The following is an 18,357-nucleotide window of genomic DNA, read 5'->3' as shown; positions in this document are numbered from 1 at the left end:
ATTTTTTTATATAAAAATATCTTAAAAATTAATTGATCTAAATTAATAGAAGTAGGGAATGACTTTAAAAATTGCTATATGTTAAACCATTAAGTTAAATAAGTATAGGTGGCTGATATCTAAGCAAAAACTATCAAGGATTTGTTCACTTGCAGGATAAGCATAAACTTATTCTATTTTACGCATTTATACAAGTATAATAATCGAATAATAACTTATCTCAATACTAATTTATTAATACATTCTCATCTCTTATTCTTTGCTCTTCCATTTAATATTTTATATTTATCATATTACCATTTTATTTTTAAGAAAATATTGTTATAATCAATTAACATTTCAATAATTATCTCTATATTTTTCCTCTCTCTCTCTCTCTCTCTCATCCATCCACAATAAATATAAGTATTATACACTATATTTATTTATTTATTTATAACTAAACGCTATGATAGCATATATGGGTATGTGCATGCCTTGAATATAGTTTGAATTTATTGGAGAAGAGAAGTAAACGACCACTTGAATGGTTTGAAAACTAGAGTAAGAATGGCAACCTAGTTTGAGGAACAAATAATAACAGATTGGTAAAAAGAACTCGCGAAATGAGGAGAAGATCATGATGGGCTCAAACTCGTTTGGACCTTCCGATACGATCCTAGCCAGACATGCGAGCTCGTTAATAAGTGCCCGATTATACGACTAGCGCCCGATTATACGACTAGCGAAGTTTCGGGATAGTGGAAGAGGGCGGAGTAAAATCGCGGGAGGAAAAGATGTCGTCTCCGGCGGCGCTGGAAGGCGCGGCGGCGGCAGCGGCCGCCCTCCGTTCGGTGCTGTCGCGGGCTCATCAGGCGGCGGAGAGGGCGGGCCGGCGGCCGGAGATGGTGAGGGTCGTGGCGGTGAGCAAAACGAAGCCTGTCGCCGTCGTCCGGGGAGTCTACGATGCCGGCCATCGATGCTTCGGCGAGAACTACGTGCAAGAGCTCCTCGACAAGGCTCCCCAGGTCCCGTCTTCTTAATCTCTCTCTGTATGTATATGAATATGTATAGGCATGTGCATGCCTTCTTGAAGCATTAACTGGGTTAACAATGAGGAAATTCATATGAAGATGTTATCTTTAGATAGTTTTATTTTATTTGTAATTTTTTTATTTTGATATAAGAGAATAGGTGGAAGAGATATGATGAGATTTGAGTTTTGAGTTGGACGCGGAGTATGTTGATTAATGACTGTAAGGTCCTTCCTCTTCCAATGGTTTCTAATGGATTCGAGCTTATTAACAACATCGAATTCTATAAAGGGGTTAGAATTAAAAAATCTCTTCTATATGTAAAACTAAATAGGCCCTATTTGATAGGAACTCGTTTTAAATTTTTCTTAGATTTCTTTTAAAAAACTCAAACATATCTCGCTTTGGATTCCACAATAGTACCTTGCAATAGAAATGCAAATTTTCTCAAGTTAGGGACTTCCATGTTCTTGATAATTTTTTCTTATAGACAACTATATTTTCAGTCAACCACTGTTTAGATATTATTGTGTCTATGAGAGCTTATAGGAGATTAAAGAAATTGCTTTCCACCACTCTTCCTCACCAGCAGCTGCTAATCTTGGCTCCCCCCCTGACTAGGAAGGTCCAAATGAGTTAATCATTACTAATAAGTTACTGATATTTACATTTTTAGTTCTTCAATCTTCTTTTCTGGCTCTTTCGTTAAATTAAAAAAGAAAGCAGAAAAAGAGTTCTGGGACACCTGTGAAGGAAGAGAAACATGTAAAAGTATTGTATTCTGCCAGAGGATTGTCTTAACAGATTTTTGATTTATACTGTTACATTCATTTTCCCTTTTGGGGCAGAATTTCAGATTATTTTTCTTCCTTTTCAGCTTCCTGCGGATATTGAATGGCATTTCATTGGGAACCTGCAGAGCAATAAAGTCAAATCCCTTCTTGGTATTCTCTAATGACATTATTTGAGGTTAATTCATTTGGTTCTCTTGTAGAGACCACTCTCTTTTCTTCAGTTAGACATGAACAGCTTATAAAGTCTAGAATGATTTGAATTTCATGCTGCATATTGAGTTAGATGATATTACTAAATTGAAAGACAATCTTTAAACATTAGTTTTTTCAGCTTTTAGAATCATTTTTACTCTGCTCCTCTACTTTTTTCATTTATGTCAATTCTATGTTTCTCTATCTTACAATCATCATTTCTTTATATGTTGTTGACATACATTACCATGTTATGAGTGTGAATTCAATCAGGGATTTTACCTTTTGTCTCATCTACTTTTCTTCATGCTATGTGATCTAAAGCCATATGTCAGAGATCCTTTTATATAATTCTTCATGCTATTCCTTTGTTGAACACGTCATGCTTAGGTGGGGTGCCAAAGGACTTACAATTTTTCTTGTTAGCATCTTTGTTATTTACTTCAGATCAAGGTAAACATTGCAACTTATCAATTTAGATGTCTGAGGTTATGGTTTGTCCACGGGGAACAACCAAGTTAAGATATGTATTTGGAGCTATTAAGATGCCCCCAGCATATAAAGCATGTACATTAATGATATGCACTTATATAGGTAAATGTTATACATCTAAGTGTTACATGTATATGTGATGGCATTAGGGATGCTAGCTGGGAAGCCAAGCTCGAGTTTGAGACGAGCCTAACAATATGGGCTCAAGCTCGAGTTGCTGACATTACAAAATTGACTTGGCTCAGCTTGAGAGGTCTCGGTTCCAAAGGATATTTTTGATATTTCCTTAGTAGCTAAGTTGTTTACTACTTTTGAGAGGTTGGTGGATAGAAAGATCTTTCTTATTCTTGTGTTTCTGGGACTAAATAGCAATTGGCAGACCAGCCCAGCGTAAAATTAAAAGCAACAAAACTTTTATAGTTGCAAACTTAGGATTTGAATCCAGGTCACCTATCTTGAAGTTAAATCACTTTAACTAACTCTGCTGCTACACATATGTGTAAACTATTGAATATAAATTATATATAATATTATTTTACAAGCATATCAAGCTAATTTGACCCGAGCTCGAGTGGCTCGCGAGCCACGAGCCGATTGACACCCTAGATAGCATATTGGTATGTCTGTGCATAAATATTTATACGCACCCATAAAGAGGAGGCAGCGTTGTGGCACGTGTTCTTTTTTCCTTTTCTTTTTGTGGTGGTTTAAAGAATCAGCCCATTTTTTATTGTGAAAAACAAGAACAGAATGTGTCTGATTGATGGGTACTTCTGTATCAGTGTACCCTCCAGTGCAAATATATTGCACTTTAGAAAAGGCAGTTGCAACAGAAAGAAAAAGAGGGGGAGAGAGATCACTAGAATGGGCTAACTGGTCCCAATATGATATCATTTTCATTAGATTTCCTTAACTAGTTGATTTGATCACTATAATATGAAGAAACTTAAAATTATATGGTCTAAAACTCACTGCATAAATCAAGTTGAAACAAACGGAAGGTACACATGGACTAGTGGTGCTGCATCCCTTTCAATTCAGGTTGAATTTGGTATCCAATGACTTATTCCATCGGCCGTCTAACCTCTTTTTGGTCAGCCATATGTGTGCAAACCAGTTATTTGGACCATTTTTTGTTTATAATTCTTCATTTCTTTGACTGAATTATAGGATCTGCATATCCCTATGATTTTATGCCTTTTGATTTTATTGTACAAGTTAAAGCATCTGATTTGTCTGAAACTGTACTCAATTAATTTGATTGCTGAAGCATATAGGACCAAAAATCCATATAATCTCAAACTCACTGTGTAAATCAATTGATAGAAAAATGGGCAAGCAATGTAAGAGATTTGCAAGACATGACTAATTAAGTTTTGGAATTTCTTAAGCACATAACCGGGCAAGCAATGTATTGTTTCTTGTTATCCATGTGTTATGTTATGTTTTGTTCAATTGATTCATATGTAACTGAATTAAAAAAAAAATGGTTAAATCATTTACATCCCTGATTTGAGCAAACATTAATTTTGTTTTGGTACAACGTTTCTGAGTCCTGATTCATGATGTTGGGTCCACTCACATCTTTCTTGATATATTTAGAAGTCTAACATCAGATTAGCTTATTTTCTTATCTCTGTGCACTATTTTCTTTTTTAAATCTAATTGAAACAATTCTGTTTTGCACAAATTGTCATACTTCATGTTATGTCAACAAGTAGTGCACATATGCATGGTAGGAAAAGAAAAACCACAATGTTCTAAACAAGCTTTGCAGTTTTTTGCAAACATATTTTTATCAACTGACAATATTCCTAGTGCAGTTGCTTTTAAATATTAATGTATATCAAATTTTACTTTTCAAATTTATATGATTTACAAAATTTCTTTATCTTAATTATACAGCTGGTGTCCCCAATCTTGATATGGTTGAGAGTGTAGATGATGAAAAGGTAAACATTTGATCCTAGTACTATTTAGTAGACTCTTGGCTCGTACTAATGTAGTTCATCAAATCACTATTAATTAATCTTTTTTGAACCTTCTCATGCTTTTATTTATGTCTCATACTTTGGAAAGTAGAATTTATATAGTTTTACCGTTGCCTTTTGGTAAAGTTAACTCCCTATCCATGGAATAGGGATCATTTATTCATGGTTGGTAGCCGAACACTATCTAAATTTAGTATAATTCAAAACATGGTTGACATCCTCTCACATGAGAGGACTTAACCATGTTCAGGGTTAACATTAATACTGACCAAAATACCCCTAAAAGGAAAGAGCACCAGCACTTTTCTAGAAGCATCAAGGTTATTTTTTATATTTTAGCCTCAATCCCATTCCTTATTGATATTTTAACAACCAAACATCTCCTTACTCATGGTTGTGGTTACACTCTCTATTTTAGTTTTGCAATCAAACACAAGAAAAAAATAATAAGAAGAACAACTTTTTTCTAATCTATGGATAAAAATGAGTATAATACTATCCATGAATTATCTTATTTGTCAACCAAATGATGCACGGATATAACCGATCCATTACAATCCTTTAAAATTATTTTTCAGGTTGAACAGAAAATTAGTTTCCTCTAACTATAAGCTAACGTGATTGCTTATGTTGATTGGATAATTTTTTTTTACAGATCGCGAATCGTCTTGACAGTGTGGTAGCTAGCTTGGGAAGGAAGCCCTTAAAGGTTTTGGTCCAAGTGAATACCAGTGGAGAAGAGTGTGAGTAGTGTAAAATATGTATTCTATTAACATTGGAAACACTCAATTTGGTGCATTTGAAGTTTGGATGTATCACTGAGTAGTCATCTTAGAATATTTGCTTATATTTCGTAATTCTAAAAAGCTATACTTCCTAATTCTTTTAACGCATTTCAATTTGAACTTCCAGTCTTTATGTGAGCTGCAAATATGACTTCTCAATTTTAAAGTTAGAAGTTAGAACAGATAGAAAATGATTTTATTGAAACTGAATTTCATGGATATTACAATAAATTTGACTGCTTTAAAGCAATTAACTACTGATAGCTAAGCAACCCTTCTACAAATTTTAGTATGATTAGGTGGATCTCTGTTTTTTCACACAGCAATGCTGGTATTGTAATTTATTATGAAAGGATTTCACTTCTCTCTTTGGCAGCCAAATATGGTGTAGATCCCTCAGGTTGTGTAGAACTAGCAAAGCATGTCAAAATGGGTTGCCCAAACCTTGTTTTCTCTGGCTTAATGACAATAGGGATGCTTGACTACTCCTCAACTCCAGAAAATTTCAGGGTAATATTTCTTGAACCAGCAAGCAGATGCACTTTTATGTTTAGTAGAACTAATGTCACTTTTGGATATCAGACTTTGGTAAAGTGTCGGACGGAGGTATGCAAGGAGCTTGGAATCTCTGAGGAGCAATGCGAGCTATCTATGGGCATGTCTGCTGACTTTGAGCAAGCTGTAAGAACTAACAAGTTCAAGCTTCTTCAGTTTCAAACTTGGTCTTAGCTTTAATAATGCAAAACTACAGCCTATTCTGCTTACAATGCTTGGTCATAGTGAGACAAATATAATCAACATGCTTACATCTACCTTATAATTTGATTATAAGTAACCTTTTCAATTGAACTGATTTTACAGATTGAAATGGGCAGCACCAACGTTCGAGTTGGGTCAACCATATTTGGAGCTAGAGAATACCCAAACAAGAATAAAACCTAGGAAGTCTGTATTTTTGGTGTTATATTGATATGTGATGAACCGCATCAGTCATTTTTCAATAAAGGTCTGATAAATTAATGCCATGCAAATACTTGTATTAACACTCTTCCTTGGTCAGTTGTACCGGAATGTATCTTTCATCATGTAGTCTAGTGCTCTTTGATCTCAGGATGTAAATTGTGAGCAATGTGACTGGTGGAGTTTATTTTGAGAAAAGTGACTGGTGGAGCTTATTATGTGAAATAATAAATCTTTTCAGCCAATATTTTGTACTTACATTTGATTTGCGTGGTCCCATGATTATCTTACTTTCATTTTATATTTGGCATTTGATTTAGATAAATCCATACATTACATGGAGGTGAATATGGGGGAAAAAAGAACAATATAGCTGACTCCAAATAGTTGGAATTAATGGTTTGCTTGTTATTGTTGTCTTGAATTCTTCTTCCCTGAGCCCATATATGTATTATCCTTTCTAATATCAATAAATATTTGTGAAGAACCAAAATAGAACATAAAGTTCATCACCATCCACAGATGATTATACATTATAGATATCTATGCCTCTTGAGATATTGAGGAGTCATCTGATCAGCTGAAGCATCTTAAATTTAACTAGTTCATATATCTCTCTCTCTTTGAGTCAAATTGTGACTTTCTTTTACTAGATACTTCTTAAGACTACTAATGAGGATAAAGTTGCGTACATCTTACTCTCGCGCAATCCTATATCGAATACACACTTGTAGTTATATATATGGTCGCAGGACAAAGTAAGCAACTTATTGGCATCTTCAATCTTTCTATTTTTTACTTCGCCAAAACCGCGGAAGTTCCGACACCTCATCATGATATCTTCCATATGCATCTTATCCAGTTCGAGGAAGGTCAACTTCCTTACATGGATAGAGAGGAATGCAATGTCGGATCGCAGCATCACATACTCTCTGCAAAGGAAATCAATTGGGTGCTTCCTTTATATTTCTCTTTTCTTAATGCCTTTATAAGATTCCAATGCCCATAGGATAAGCCTCCTTCTAAGCCATTTCCTTGCTCGAATCAAGTAGGCCTTTGCTCACTGGACATGGACATGATTCCATATGATGTGCACCATGGTGCTGCCGTACATCATGTCAATTTAGTATGCATCATATATATGTAGACACAATGGACGTATCTCAAGATTCGTGGAAAATAGTTGGAATTTTTATATAATTGCTTCTAAAAATGTTCTGTAAATATTTATCTTTATTGTATCATAGCATCGAGGTATTTTAAAGAAGCCATATTCGCCATTAAAGTTATATTAAGGAAAGATCATTTCGATGTTGTATAAATTTATTTAAAATGGTTCAAAATATCTAGCATTAATTAACGAGTATCATAGCAATAGTAAAGAAATCTCTATTTTATATAGGAGAAAAATTAGTGATAAAAATATTTTACTCTCTAAACTTCAATAAGAACAAGAAGGGTATTTTTTGTTATCTATATATATTTGTTACTTCTAATGAAAGAGTAGGATTTGAATGGCACTTGTGATATTTCATAGTACAGTAACAATTATGACACCTTAATAAGGTTTTCAGTTGCAATTATATATATATAAAAGCTGTATGAATGCAAATCACTAATGAGATACATTTTTCTTTTTTGTTGAGAAAAGTGGGCAAGATCAAAGTTAGGGAGATACAAAGAGAATTATAGAGAGAGGGATGAGGAGATGGCATACTAAGAACCACTGAAAAGAAACATTAAAATAGCAATAAGAATATGCATTCTCTTGTACTAGTTCTATATGAATTTATAGTTTTTTTTCTTCCCATATACCTATTCTCCATATGCTACACAGTAAAGTAAATAAAATTATCTATGAATGATCTTAAAAGCCAGTTAGTTCTATATGGTCTTGTATTAGAATGGTTGATAATCTAAATCTTCACCTTTACAAATTAATCTTTTTTCTTTCTTTTTTTCTTCAACACATGCATTAATCTCTTGTGTCTAGAATCTTCTACAATGTTTTGCACAACTATGAAAAGGCAATGGTGATATCAGAATCTCATGATATCTCTCATGATGCCCTCACGAAGGTCGGATTCAAATCTTATCAAAATGCAAGAACCTTTTCTCTATCCAATTATATTCCATATTCCACACCTCCGGCCCCCTGTCTTTGTTCCAATCTCATGAAAAGAGACCTCAATATTATCCAAATCCTCACATATCAACTTTATCAAATTAATGTACATGTGGCGAAATCAACAGATTGCAAGGCGATTCTTTTGTTCCTTATATAAGCAAGTCATCTGATGAGGCTCTGAAGACCACCAACACTTGCACAAGTCTTTCTCTCTCTCTCTCTCTCTCTCGCAGCATCGAGCTTAGTTGAATTAGTTTTTTTGAGTGTTTGGTAATGGATAGGGTGATGAAGTTGGCGTCGCAGAAGGCGGTGGTAATCTTCAGCACCACCTCGTGCTGCATGACCCACACCGTGACGCGTCTCTTCTGCGAGCTCGGCGTGAGCACCACCGTGCATGAGCTTGACGAGGATTCCAAAGGGAAGGAGATGGAGAAGGCGCTCGTGAAGCTCCTCGGCCGAAGCCCGCCGGTGCCGGCGGTGTTCATCGGCGGGAAGCTGATTGGATCCACTGACAAGATCATGTCGCTCCATCTTGGTGGTAATCTAGTTCCTTTGCTTCGCAATGCTGGTGCAATATGGCTTTAGAAAAGCTTATTAAGACACCCTCTCACACTCCAAAATAAGTAGCTAATCATGTGTACGTAAGTATAATCCAGGCTTTTGCACTGGTGTAATATTTTGTGAACAAACTATAGAGTGGACTGGTTTCCTCATCTTGTACTTGGGAGGAAGTACTCCTTAAATTTCTCTTTCAACTTATTAATAAATGGAACCGATCTTGGAAATACTAATGGGTCTTTTGATCATTGCATGCATTTTGATTTGCCTACGTGACTAACATATATAAATTATTTTTTAAGTAATTAATGCTTTCTAAACACGGTTATGGTATTAAATAAGAGCTGATTAATTAGTGAACTTTTTTATGGACATAGTTTTATATTTTTTTATTTTTTAAAAAAATTTAACTAGTTGGTATCCTCACGTCACATCCGAAAATCCAACATGGAATCCGACGAGAATGGATAGCAGATCTCTATTAAGTGCCCCGGTTCGCGACCCATATTATAGGGTTATCTTAGCTGCCCGCACTTTGTCCCCTTGCATATCTAAACAAGTCCTTCACTTGTCCTCCAAAGAGTGTGAGCTGTCTTATTAGTACGGCCACTATTAGCATTCAATGCTGTGTCGGATAAGACTATTCCCACTTGAGAACGTTTCCCATCCTAATCTGGATTCACGCCATATTCGCCGTTTCCCGATTCCAATCCATCCACAGACAGACAGACTGAGAGAGAGAGAGAGAGAGAGAGAGAGAGAGAGAGAAGAGAGAGAAGAGAGAGAAGAGAGTTCTACTAGGGAAGGACCACAGCGAAAGATGGTCAGTAGTAGTTGGTTTGAGCTCTTGCCTTTTTATTATAGTGCAAAAAGTTTCGTCTTTTTTCGCGGATATTTGTGATCTTGTCTACTATTTTTTTTTGGGGGGGGGGGGGGGGGGGGGCGGATTTCTTCTACCACTCCGACTGCTGCTCCTTTGCGTTTCCCCTTCTTGCGTTTGCTTGCAGACCGGCTGAAGCCGCCCTTGCCCCATTGCTTGCTCTCTGAAGTCGGAGCACACAATGCCTAAAATGTTCGGCTTTTCCCGACGGCGGATTAAGCCGGGAAGGTAAAAACTGAGCACATTTTACCATATTGGTAACACCCATTTGCGCATTTACGTTGTTTTGTTAGATTCTATGGTAAACATCTTATAATTGGATCTATTTGTTGTGTAAGTCAGTCTTTCTTTGAAGATTTTTGTCAGTTAGTTGGGAATTTTTTTTTTTTGGTGCTATTGGGATCGTGTAGGTTGAAGGTTCATCTTGGGGATCCCTTGCAAGGGACGAGGAGTCCCGCTCGGCCCACCAAGCGAGTCAGCCAGTCTAGTGTAAGGATTTCTGATCAATGCATTGGGTTCGACTTTTTGGAAATTTGTATAGATTATAGATGGTTAGCTCTTGGATTTATGTAGGGAGATAATGTGGTTAAGGCGTCCGTTAGCGGCCGCCCCGACGACCTCAATTGCCTGTGTTCTTCAAGTGTTTTTGATCTCAATAACTGTGCGTTAGGGAGCTCTGAGAATTGGATGGTGTTGTCTACAGATGGAGACAAACCAGCTCCTCGTTTTAATGTAATTGACAGTTTTCTCTTTAACTGTCTAAAATTTGTTATGTTCAATTTTTTATCAAGATGGAAGCTCTTATTTATTGGTAAATGATATATAATTTGCCGTACTTCCCTAATAGCATGCAGCAGCTGTTATTGGGAGCAAGATGATAGTTGTTGGTGGTGATTCTGGCCATAATGCTTTTGACGACACGAGGGTAATATAACCTGGTCTTATCTTGCAAAATTTGGGTTTTAACTTTTTAAGTGTTATTGTTTTAAATATTATTAACTTCAAACCGATCAGTTTAATGTCATTATTTACTTGTGGAATTCAAGTAAACACTGCATGTAGATAAGCTCGAAGTTGACTTGGGATGGTGAATTTGTATTTGTTTCAGATTTTAAATCTGGACAAAGTTACCTGGACATGTGCTGCTCCGAGGGTTTACTTATCACCAAGTGGGCAATCTTTGAAAGTTCCTGCATGCAAAGGTCATTGTCTGGTATACTCCTGTATCTCATTGTCACTAGCCTTACTATTGCATCAACTGTTCCCAATTTGGATCTCTGGATTTGCTCATTTATCGTACTTTCTACATGTGCTTGTATTGCGTGGTCATAGATGTAACATTTGAGAATGATGATTTCATATTTTATATTCTAACACTCACTTTTAGGCTCAAGACATTTTGATCTGTTAAAGAAGTGGATTCAACTTAAATAGATGGAGGTGTTATATTTTTACAATAGATGTTATATTTTTACAATAGGTATGATAAGATTTGAACTCATGATTTCTATGCTAATATCATGTTAATTTACAACTCTTCTAAAAGCTTAAGTTATTAGAGAAATAGTTTTTACATTATAAATTAGTTCACAACAATGCGACAACTGACAACTGACAACTGTATTGGACATGAAGAAGTACACTTTTTTGTACGAACTACTAAAGGGGTTCCTAAACTTGCTTTCTCTATTCTTTGGAACTCTTACGGTAATTTCTACACATAAATCGTGATATCTGCAGTATAGATGGCTTTCACATGTGATATTGAGCTTTTATGCCTCATACAAAGAACTCCTTAAGCAAGAGTTCTCAGAGCTAAATTATTTGCATATGAATTTCACTAACAAGCCTCATCCTCAATATGTATATATGAGCTTCCTTGAAGGACGAATACATAAGAAATTAAACTTCAAACTTTCAGGTATCAACCACCAACTTCATAATCTTAGGTATATCTTTAAAGTAAGACCTGATAATATCTTAAGTTGCGATCCTAAGAGCCTGTTAATTCTGATCATATAATACAAGTGTTGCTTCCTTGGTACAGCTATATCTACTTTTAATGATTTCCTTTATGTAGCACAGATTCTATTGGTGGTGGGCCCGCAAGTAGATATTCTGCTACCATTTTGATCTAATGAGATTTTGATTCTCAAAGTTACTTTCCTAGTGCTTTTGAAGTATTCTTTAGTCACCAACATCCTAGGTTTCAAGAAATGAGCGAGAACCACGTGTATGTTTGCTACTTTTTAGAGTATGCTCAGAATATATTTCGCACAAAGTAGTTAAGCATCTTCAAAGCTCGTTTACTTCTATCAACGTGGAGATATTGTTGCATACATTTTACTTATTTACATGAGATAATTCTATAAGAGCCATCACATTATTCATCTTGTGATTTTCTTTTTCTTTTTTCCCTTCTCGTAGGTGCCATGGGGAAAACTGGTCATCCTTATAGGTGGAAAAACTGAACCTGCTAGTGATAGAGTGTCAGGTTGTTCTTTCACAAGAGTGTACAACCTAGCAGCAATTTATTCTCAATTTTTCCTAATACCACTGACTTCTTGTCTTTCATCTTTTTCAGCATGGTCCTTTGATGTAGAAACAGAGTGCTGGTCATATTTGGAAGCAAAAGGTGACATTCCGGTAATTCCTCTTACATTCAACATACTCTATTTTCCTCATCTTTGTTGTGATTTATTTCATTATCAATCATCTGTTGTTGCTTTCAATTTTTCATGATAATTCTGTAATTTTGAGAAATCATCTCAGAAATTTTTTATCTTGGTGCCCTACGATAGTGAAATATGAATGAATAATTCTGTTATCCAAGTCTGAAGTGTGACTGCACTTCTCAGCACTTTGTGGTTTTCAAGATTTATCATTCCAATCATTAACTGAAAGAAAGTCCTATTCAAATTCATTGTATTATCCTCTTATCAGTAGAAGGTAGCACATAGTCTGTTGTGCTGCACTGATGCTGTAGCTGTGCTAGATTGACCTTTTTAAGTACTGCAGGCTGCTCGCAGTGGCCATACAGTGATCAGAGCAGGTCCCGTTTTGATCCTTTTTGGAGGCGAAGATTTGAAAGGGAGAAAACTGAATGATCTTCATATGTTGGATTTGAAGTCATTGACTTGGCTTCCCTTGCATTATAAGTGAGTTGTCATTTTCTGTTCTCTCTTATTTTGGTAAAGTTCTGTGCAAGATTGCTGATACATATGTCAACTGAAACATAAGATAACTATTTTGAATGACTTCTCAGTAGTATTTGAAGATTTTATTTGTTTAGAATAAGTATTAATGTATTATCATCTCCTGTCTTTTTTTTTATCTCTTAGGGTTATAGACATACTTTTACCTATGCTACTTATTAGTTCATCTTATTACTAAAACTAAAAGCACATCATTGCAGGGGTACAGGGCCTTCTCCAAGATCAAATCATATAGCTGCTCTGTATGATGATAGAATTCTTTATATTTTCGGAGGGCAGTCAAAGTCGAAGACCTTGAATGATCTTTATGCATTGGACTTCGAAACTGTATGTGACCTAGGCAACTTTTATTTCTCAAAGCTGATCCTTCTCTGAAGTGATGCATCTTTTACATGATTTAGAACCTTTGCTGGAGAAATAGTCTAATATATTGAATACTACTGTCAGATGGTATGGACAAAAATGAAAACAAGCGGTCCACATCCATCAGCGCGAGCAGGTTGCTGTGGAGCTCTATGTGGAACTAAATGGTATATAGCAGGAGGTGGAAGCAAGAAAAAACGTATGCCTCCACTGCTGTGTAGGATATGATCTGATAGATTATTTAAATTTCTCAAAAGGGTTTTACACTTAGCCTTCGGTTCTTTGGCTTCTGAAACCAAGGTTTTGTTGGCCACTTGGGTTTTTTTCCCATGAAATCTCTTGCTTGGGTTAAAGTGCACATTGCCTATTAATGATGTCTTTTGGATAACTGATAAACTTATCATAATCATCAACCATTATTTTCCCATATAAAAGAGAACTCTTGGGTCCTTCCAACTAGTTAATCTTGCATTAAAAATGTTTTAACCTTTTGAAAGAGCAAAGAAAGAGCGATTACTTTTCAGCTTTGTCAAAAAATTCAAAGAGTCAGTAGGAACTTCAATTATAGTAGTGAATTATGCAACTTCAAATTCATAAATGGAAAAGTTTGAACATAAGAACAACTATTAGTCAAATTCATAAATGGAAAAGTTTGGCCCATGATGAAATGTAATGCTATGAACAAATGATAGACGATGGAGTAGTATTACAACTGATAAGAACCAAACTTATGACCTCATGCACTAAAGAGTGCTCATCTTCCAAGGTTGCCGTGAATATGTAGAAGACACTGCATATCTCAGTTCCCTATTCTCATTCCGTCATAGAACATTTAAGAAGCCTATTGTTTTCTTGCATAAACCTACAACATACTCCTTTCTTAATAGTGCCAATGCTGTTTTCTCTCCATGCAGGTCAAGCCACCCATCTTTTCTAACTTTTGTGTCCCTCGTTATTTTCTTGTTTTTTCCATTTCCTGGTGGTTCCTATAAGATAAAAAGATTGTGAGATGAATATAATATACCGACGGTGGAGTTCTTTTTTGTAACAGTATTTGTCTTATTCTTATGGTTAACTAAGAAAATTTCCATGCCATCCCTTCAGTACCCATTATTCTACTGATTTAAAATAAATTTTGGCAACTATGCACAAGAGATCATTTCAATTTGTATTTCTTTCTCCTTGTTTGTTTACTTGGAGAAAGCTCAAGTACATCTTTACATGCATTTATATAGTTAGTGGAAATAATAAAAGAGTTTATCACTGTCAGTAACTATGTTGCAAAACTTTTTTTTTTCTCTTTCTTACATGAGTTCTCTTATCAGGAAATGCAGAAACAGTGGTCTTTGATGTCCTCAAATTGGAATGGTCGGTGTGTGTAACACCACCTAGTGCTTCTATTACCAGTAACAAAGTAGGTTTAGTTCTTTGTGTCAGAATTTATTCTCCATTTTATGATTCTTATTAGTTATCTGTGTCAGTTCTTTGGTGAGTATTATGGAAGACAACCATGGGGTTTTAACCTTTGACAATTCTGTCTTCCTAGCGTTCATAATGAATAATTATCAAAATATCAAAAAGATATTCATCCATATTTTTTGAAAGCTTCTTTATAAAATCTATGGCAAAGATATCCTTAACATTATTTGGATCTTTGCAATACCCAACCCACTCTGCCCAAAATTGATTTTGTATATCCGCACCTCAAGAAAAATTTCCATAATGATCCAGGTTTGCCGCAGGAAATACATTTATCTTCACCCACCCAACCATTTTCATCAGATTACATATACGTTTGAACAGCATCTAAGTTGTGATTAAATGATTATATAACTTTCACTCCAGGAGTTCCTAAATACTTCATCTTTTTACCTCTCCTAATTTGTATCTAAGGCCACAAAAAATGAACTTAAAATCTTTTTCTTACGCTTGGTTAGTTAAATAACTTTTTGCAATACAGGGATTCAGTATGGTCTCTGTGCACCACAAGGACAAGTTTTTTCTGGTTGCTTTTGGAGGAAATAGGAAAGAGCCATCTAGCAAGGTCGAAGAAGCAAACTCATTTACTTGTCTTAACGCCATGTTTCAATATCCACTTAAGTTTATACATCATTTATTGCTTGTACAGGTTGAAATATTGGTAGTGATTCAGAATGAACAATCAATGAGTTGGCGATCTGCCCCAGATACAGATACATTATTATATGAAGATTATCCTGCAAGCACCAAAGAGCTTGCTGCACATCTTAATAATGGAACTACCTTACGCACAGTTAGTTCTCTTACAAGGCATAGTCTGGCATCTGCAGTGGAACAGTACGTGTCCGGGAGGAAATCTCTTTCAGATTCATCTGTTGATCCACATTCAACTTCTGGCAGTATTTCACTTCGCAAACAATTTCACCAAGAAGAAGATTGCAGTTTAGCTCGTAAACTGCAGAAGCCTCTTGAAGAGGAGAAATATAAGGATGGCGGTGACAATTCGGTATTAATCCCTTCCTGTAAAATAGTAATAAAATTAATCTTAATCATGAAAATTCTTGCAAAGAAGCTGGATTTTGTATAACTAAAATAATAAAAAATAAGAATCTGTTATATACTGAAGAGGTTGGCAGCCAGAGGCATATGGTTTTACCAGTTGGAAGTCAGAACTCTAACCAGCTTTAGCACAATTTTTTCTTTTCATTTTGTGTAAAGCTTCGCAATACTCTTAATATCAAAGCCATAGAATATGTATGCCATAATTAATTCTTTCAAGCTAATTATAGATACTAACGTTATGCAATAATATCATCTCTCTCTGGTTGTACCACTCACATGCATTTCCATATTTCTCATCAGGTCATATATATTAAGCAACACTGGCAGTTAAAGCTACTACTCATTTTTGTAGGCAGTTTATGTTCAGTTAATCATGGCATGTCTCTGTTTTCCATATCAATAGACAATGATAGAATATTCCAGTGCATTTATATGACTAAATTTAAAAATTAATAGCTTGTAAGATGGCTTACTTATTGAAGAGTGATTAAACATGCTAGTATCTTGGTCTTCTCTGTCATAACTTGTACTGAGAGAATGTAGTTCTAAATATTTCATTTAAGTTGAAGACTTGAAATTCTTCTAATCTTTTTGCCTCAATAATTTCTGGTAGTTTTTCTTCTTTAGGTCTCCATTTTTTGTGAGTATCATTGTAGTATTTGGTCATGTAATAGAACTGCTTGTGATCCTTGGCAATCTATAATTTGCGAGTTCAAACCTTTGATATAAAACTTAATTATTATTTTAAGCTCCATTCATTTGGAAGAACAGAACCTAATTTGCCCTCTTTGGCTACTACCTCAGACAAAAGAGAAGAGGAACAAGCAGCCAGAAACTGCAGCTCAAATGGATATTGCTGGAGTTTTAGCTAGCAAAGAAGAAAATACATTTGACTGTGAAGGTGCAAATGTGAACCAAAAGCAAAGGAAGATTAGTCTTTCGTCAGAAAATGATCATATATCATCATTTGAAACTGATGGCAGATCACTGCTTCTTACAGATCCTTCTAATATTTATCAACTATATGAAACCAAGATAGCAACCTTGACTAGGAAAAATGTTTTGCTTGAAGAGAGGCTGACAGTTGCAATGGCAAGCAGAGAAGAAGCTGAGAAGAAGTTGTCTTCGGCTATTAAGGGTAGAGTTGACACGGAAAAGAGACTTGCTGATTCAGAGAAAGAGGTTGAGCTGCTGAAAGAGAAGCTAGCAGGTTTAGAGCTAGCTCAGGAAGAAGCAAACAGTCTCTCAAATGTTGTCCACTCTGACAATGTGCGGCTTGAACATGATGTTGCATTCCTAAAAGCTATTCTGGATGACACCCAAAAGGTAAGCAAGCTCCTTGGATCAACTGTCAGCTATCTCACATGACTTTCTTATTTTTGTGGTACTAAGTCAAGTCTTATATATGCAGGAGCTGCACTCAACCCGTGGAGTTCTAGCAGGAGAAAGAGCAAGAGCTTTCCAGCTCCAGGTATGGTGTTAATTCAATGCAAATTGGATGATAACTTTCTCTCCCAGCCTTGCCTTTCTTGGGTGGTTCTTTTTTTCTTTCATATTAGCACCTACATTTCAATCTTATGGAAAATCCTTATTTTGAAAAACCTCCTCATTTTGACATATTGTAGGTCAATTCCTTTTTAAGAATTTAAGTATATTTGGAGATATTTTGTAACCTTTTCACTATAGTGCCTTCTTTTCTCTTCCAACTTTTCAAAAAGCTACCTGAAGGATGTTTAATCAAAGTAGAACATACTTAAAACTGTTTTTCTACTAATTTATGGACAAATTGTAGGTTGATTTTTTTTTACTTTTTCCAATATACCTAAGAAAAGAGAGGTAGATCTTGGAATATGTAGAAAGAGGTTTCTTGTAAGTAGTAAATGGTAATATGCAATAAACTTTTTTTTTTTTGTGTACTAATCTTGCTAACTTATGATGTACAACATTATTTGTTAGGTGGAATTATTTCATCTCAAGCAAAGATTGCAGTCTGTAGATAACCGAGCCCAGACTCCGAGGAAACCCTACCATTTGTAAAACGAAATCCTTCTCTCTTTTTGCTGCATGTCAAAGCTGGCCTTTTTGCTAGTATTTTCTTGTAAGCATTTGAACTTGTGGCCATGTAAAACCTTTTTCTCTATTGTTGCATGTACATATTGAATAGTTTAAACACCATGCAGAGTATGGTGTTACTGTAGCAGGCAATCTAGAGTTGATATTAATATCCTTCTTGATATAATTCCATGTACTGCAATGCAGTATCTATTTTTGAGTGGAAGGAATAATCAGGTTGGACGTCAATGAGCAACATTTGAAAGAAACAAGCTTTGTACCTCTTCGGTGTTACTTTTTTGTATGGCTATCTTCATGGAACTTAGTAGGTTACTTTTGGAATAAGAATTAGTTTATTTTAGAATAAGCTTTCTTATCGTGGTGTAATAATTA

At 35.4% G+C, this 18,357-nt stretch overlaps 3 protein-coding genes across 6 annotated transcripts; all 3 read left to right on the top strand.

Moving 5' to 3' along the window:
• The first annotated feature begins 640 nt into the window (after positions 1 to 640).
• On the top strand, positions 641 to 6,485 carry LOC140776622 (uncharacterized). 2 transcript variants are annotated; one of them, XM_073120379.1, is made up of 7 exons: positions 687 to 1,007; positions 1,891 to 1,957; positions 4,397 to 4,443; positions 5,138 to 5,225; positions 5,644 to 5,777; positions 5,850 to 5,948; positions 6,129 to 6,485. In XM_073120379.1, exons 1-7 carry the CDS (start codon positions 777 to 779, stop codon positions 6,207 to 6,209), a joined length of 747 nt encoding a protein of 248 aa, XP_072976480.1. In that variant the 5' UTR covers positions 687 to 776; the 3' UTR covers positions 6,210 to 6,485. The 2 variants fall into 2 exon arrangements, with proteins under 2 accessions (XP_072976479.1, XP_072976480.1); XM_073120378.1 differs by having other exon boundaries at positions 641 to 1,007; positions 5,644 to 5,948.
• Positions 6,486 to 8,549: 2,064 nt separating this feature from the next.
• On the top strand, positions 8,550 to 9,136 carry LOC140776398 (putative glutaredoxin-C14). Its single transcript, XM_073120101.1, has one exon. The coding sequence runs from the start codon at positions 8,629 to 8,631 to the stop codon at positions 8,938 to 8,940; it is 312 nt and encodes a 103-aa protein (XP_072976202.1). The 5' UTR covers positions 8,550 to 8,628; the 3' UTR covers positions 8,941 to 9,136.
• A 448-nt stretch (positions 9,137 to 9,584) lies between these two features.
• LOC140776591 (uncharacterized) lies at positions 9,585 to 18,276 on the top strand. Of its 3 annotated transcripts, none has more exons than XM_073120334.1 (17): positions 9,585 to 9,736; positions 9,921 to 10,021; positions 10,204 to 10,282; positions 10,367 to 10,525; positions 10,641 to 10,718; positions 10,902 to 11,006; positions 12,221 to 12,287; positions 12,378 to 12,439; positions 12,812 to 12,951; positions 13,209 to 13,335; positions 13,456 to 13,570; positions 14,697 to 14,785; positions 15,332 to 15,415; positions 15,500 to 15,856; positions 16,717 to 17,238; positions 17,324 to 17,383; positions 17,869 to 18,275. In XM_073120334.1, exons 2-17 carry the CDS (start codon positions 9,975 to 9,977, stop codon positions 17,947 to 17,949), a joined length of 2,172 nt encoding a protein of 723 aa, XP_072976435.1. In that variant the 5' UTR covers positions 9,585 to 9,736; positions 9,921 to 9,974; the 3' UTR covers positions 17,950 to 18,275. The 3 variants fall into 3 exon arrangements, with proteins under 3 accessions (XP_072976435.1, XP_072976436.1, XP_072976434.1); XM_073120335.1 differs by lacking the exon at positions 9,585 to 9,736 and having other exon boundaries at positions 9,834 to 10,021; positions 16,717 to 16,813; positions 16,913 to 17,238; positions 17,869 to 18,276; XM_073120333.1 differs by lacking the exon at positions 9,585 to 9,736 and having other exon boundaries at positions 9,835 to 10,021.
• The last annotated feature ends 81 nt before the right edge of the window (positions 18,277 to 18,357 follow it).

Source organism: Typha angustifolia, chromosome 14 (genome assembly GCF_048772165.1).
Source record: "Typha angustifolia cultivar Huaian chromosome 14, ASM4877216v1, whole genome shotgun sequence".
NCBI classification, from domain to species: domain Eukaryota; kingdom Viridiplantae; phylum Streptophyta; class Magnoliopsida; order Poales; family Typhaceae; genus Typha; species Typha angustifolia.
The sequence above is the reverse complement of the archived record's forward strand: the minus strand, read 5'-3'. Positions and strand labels throughout refer to the sequence as shown.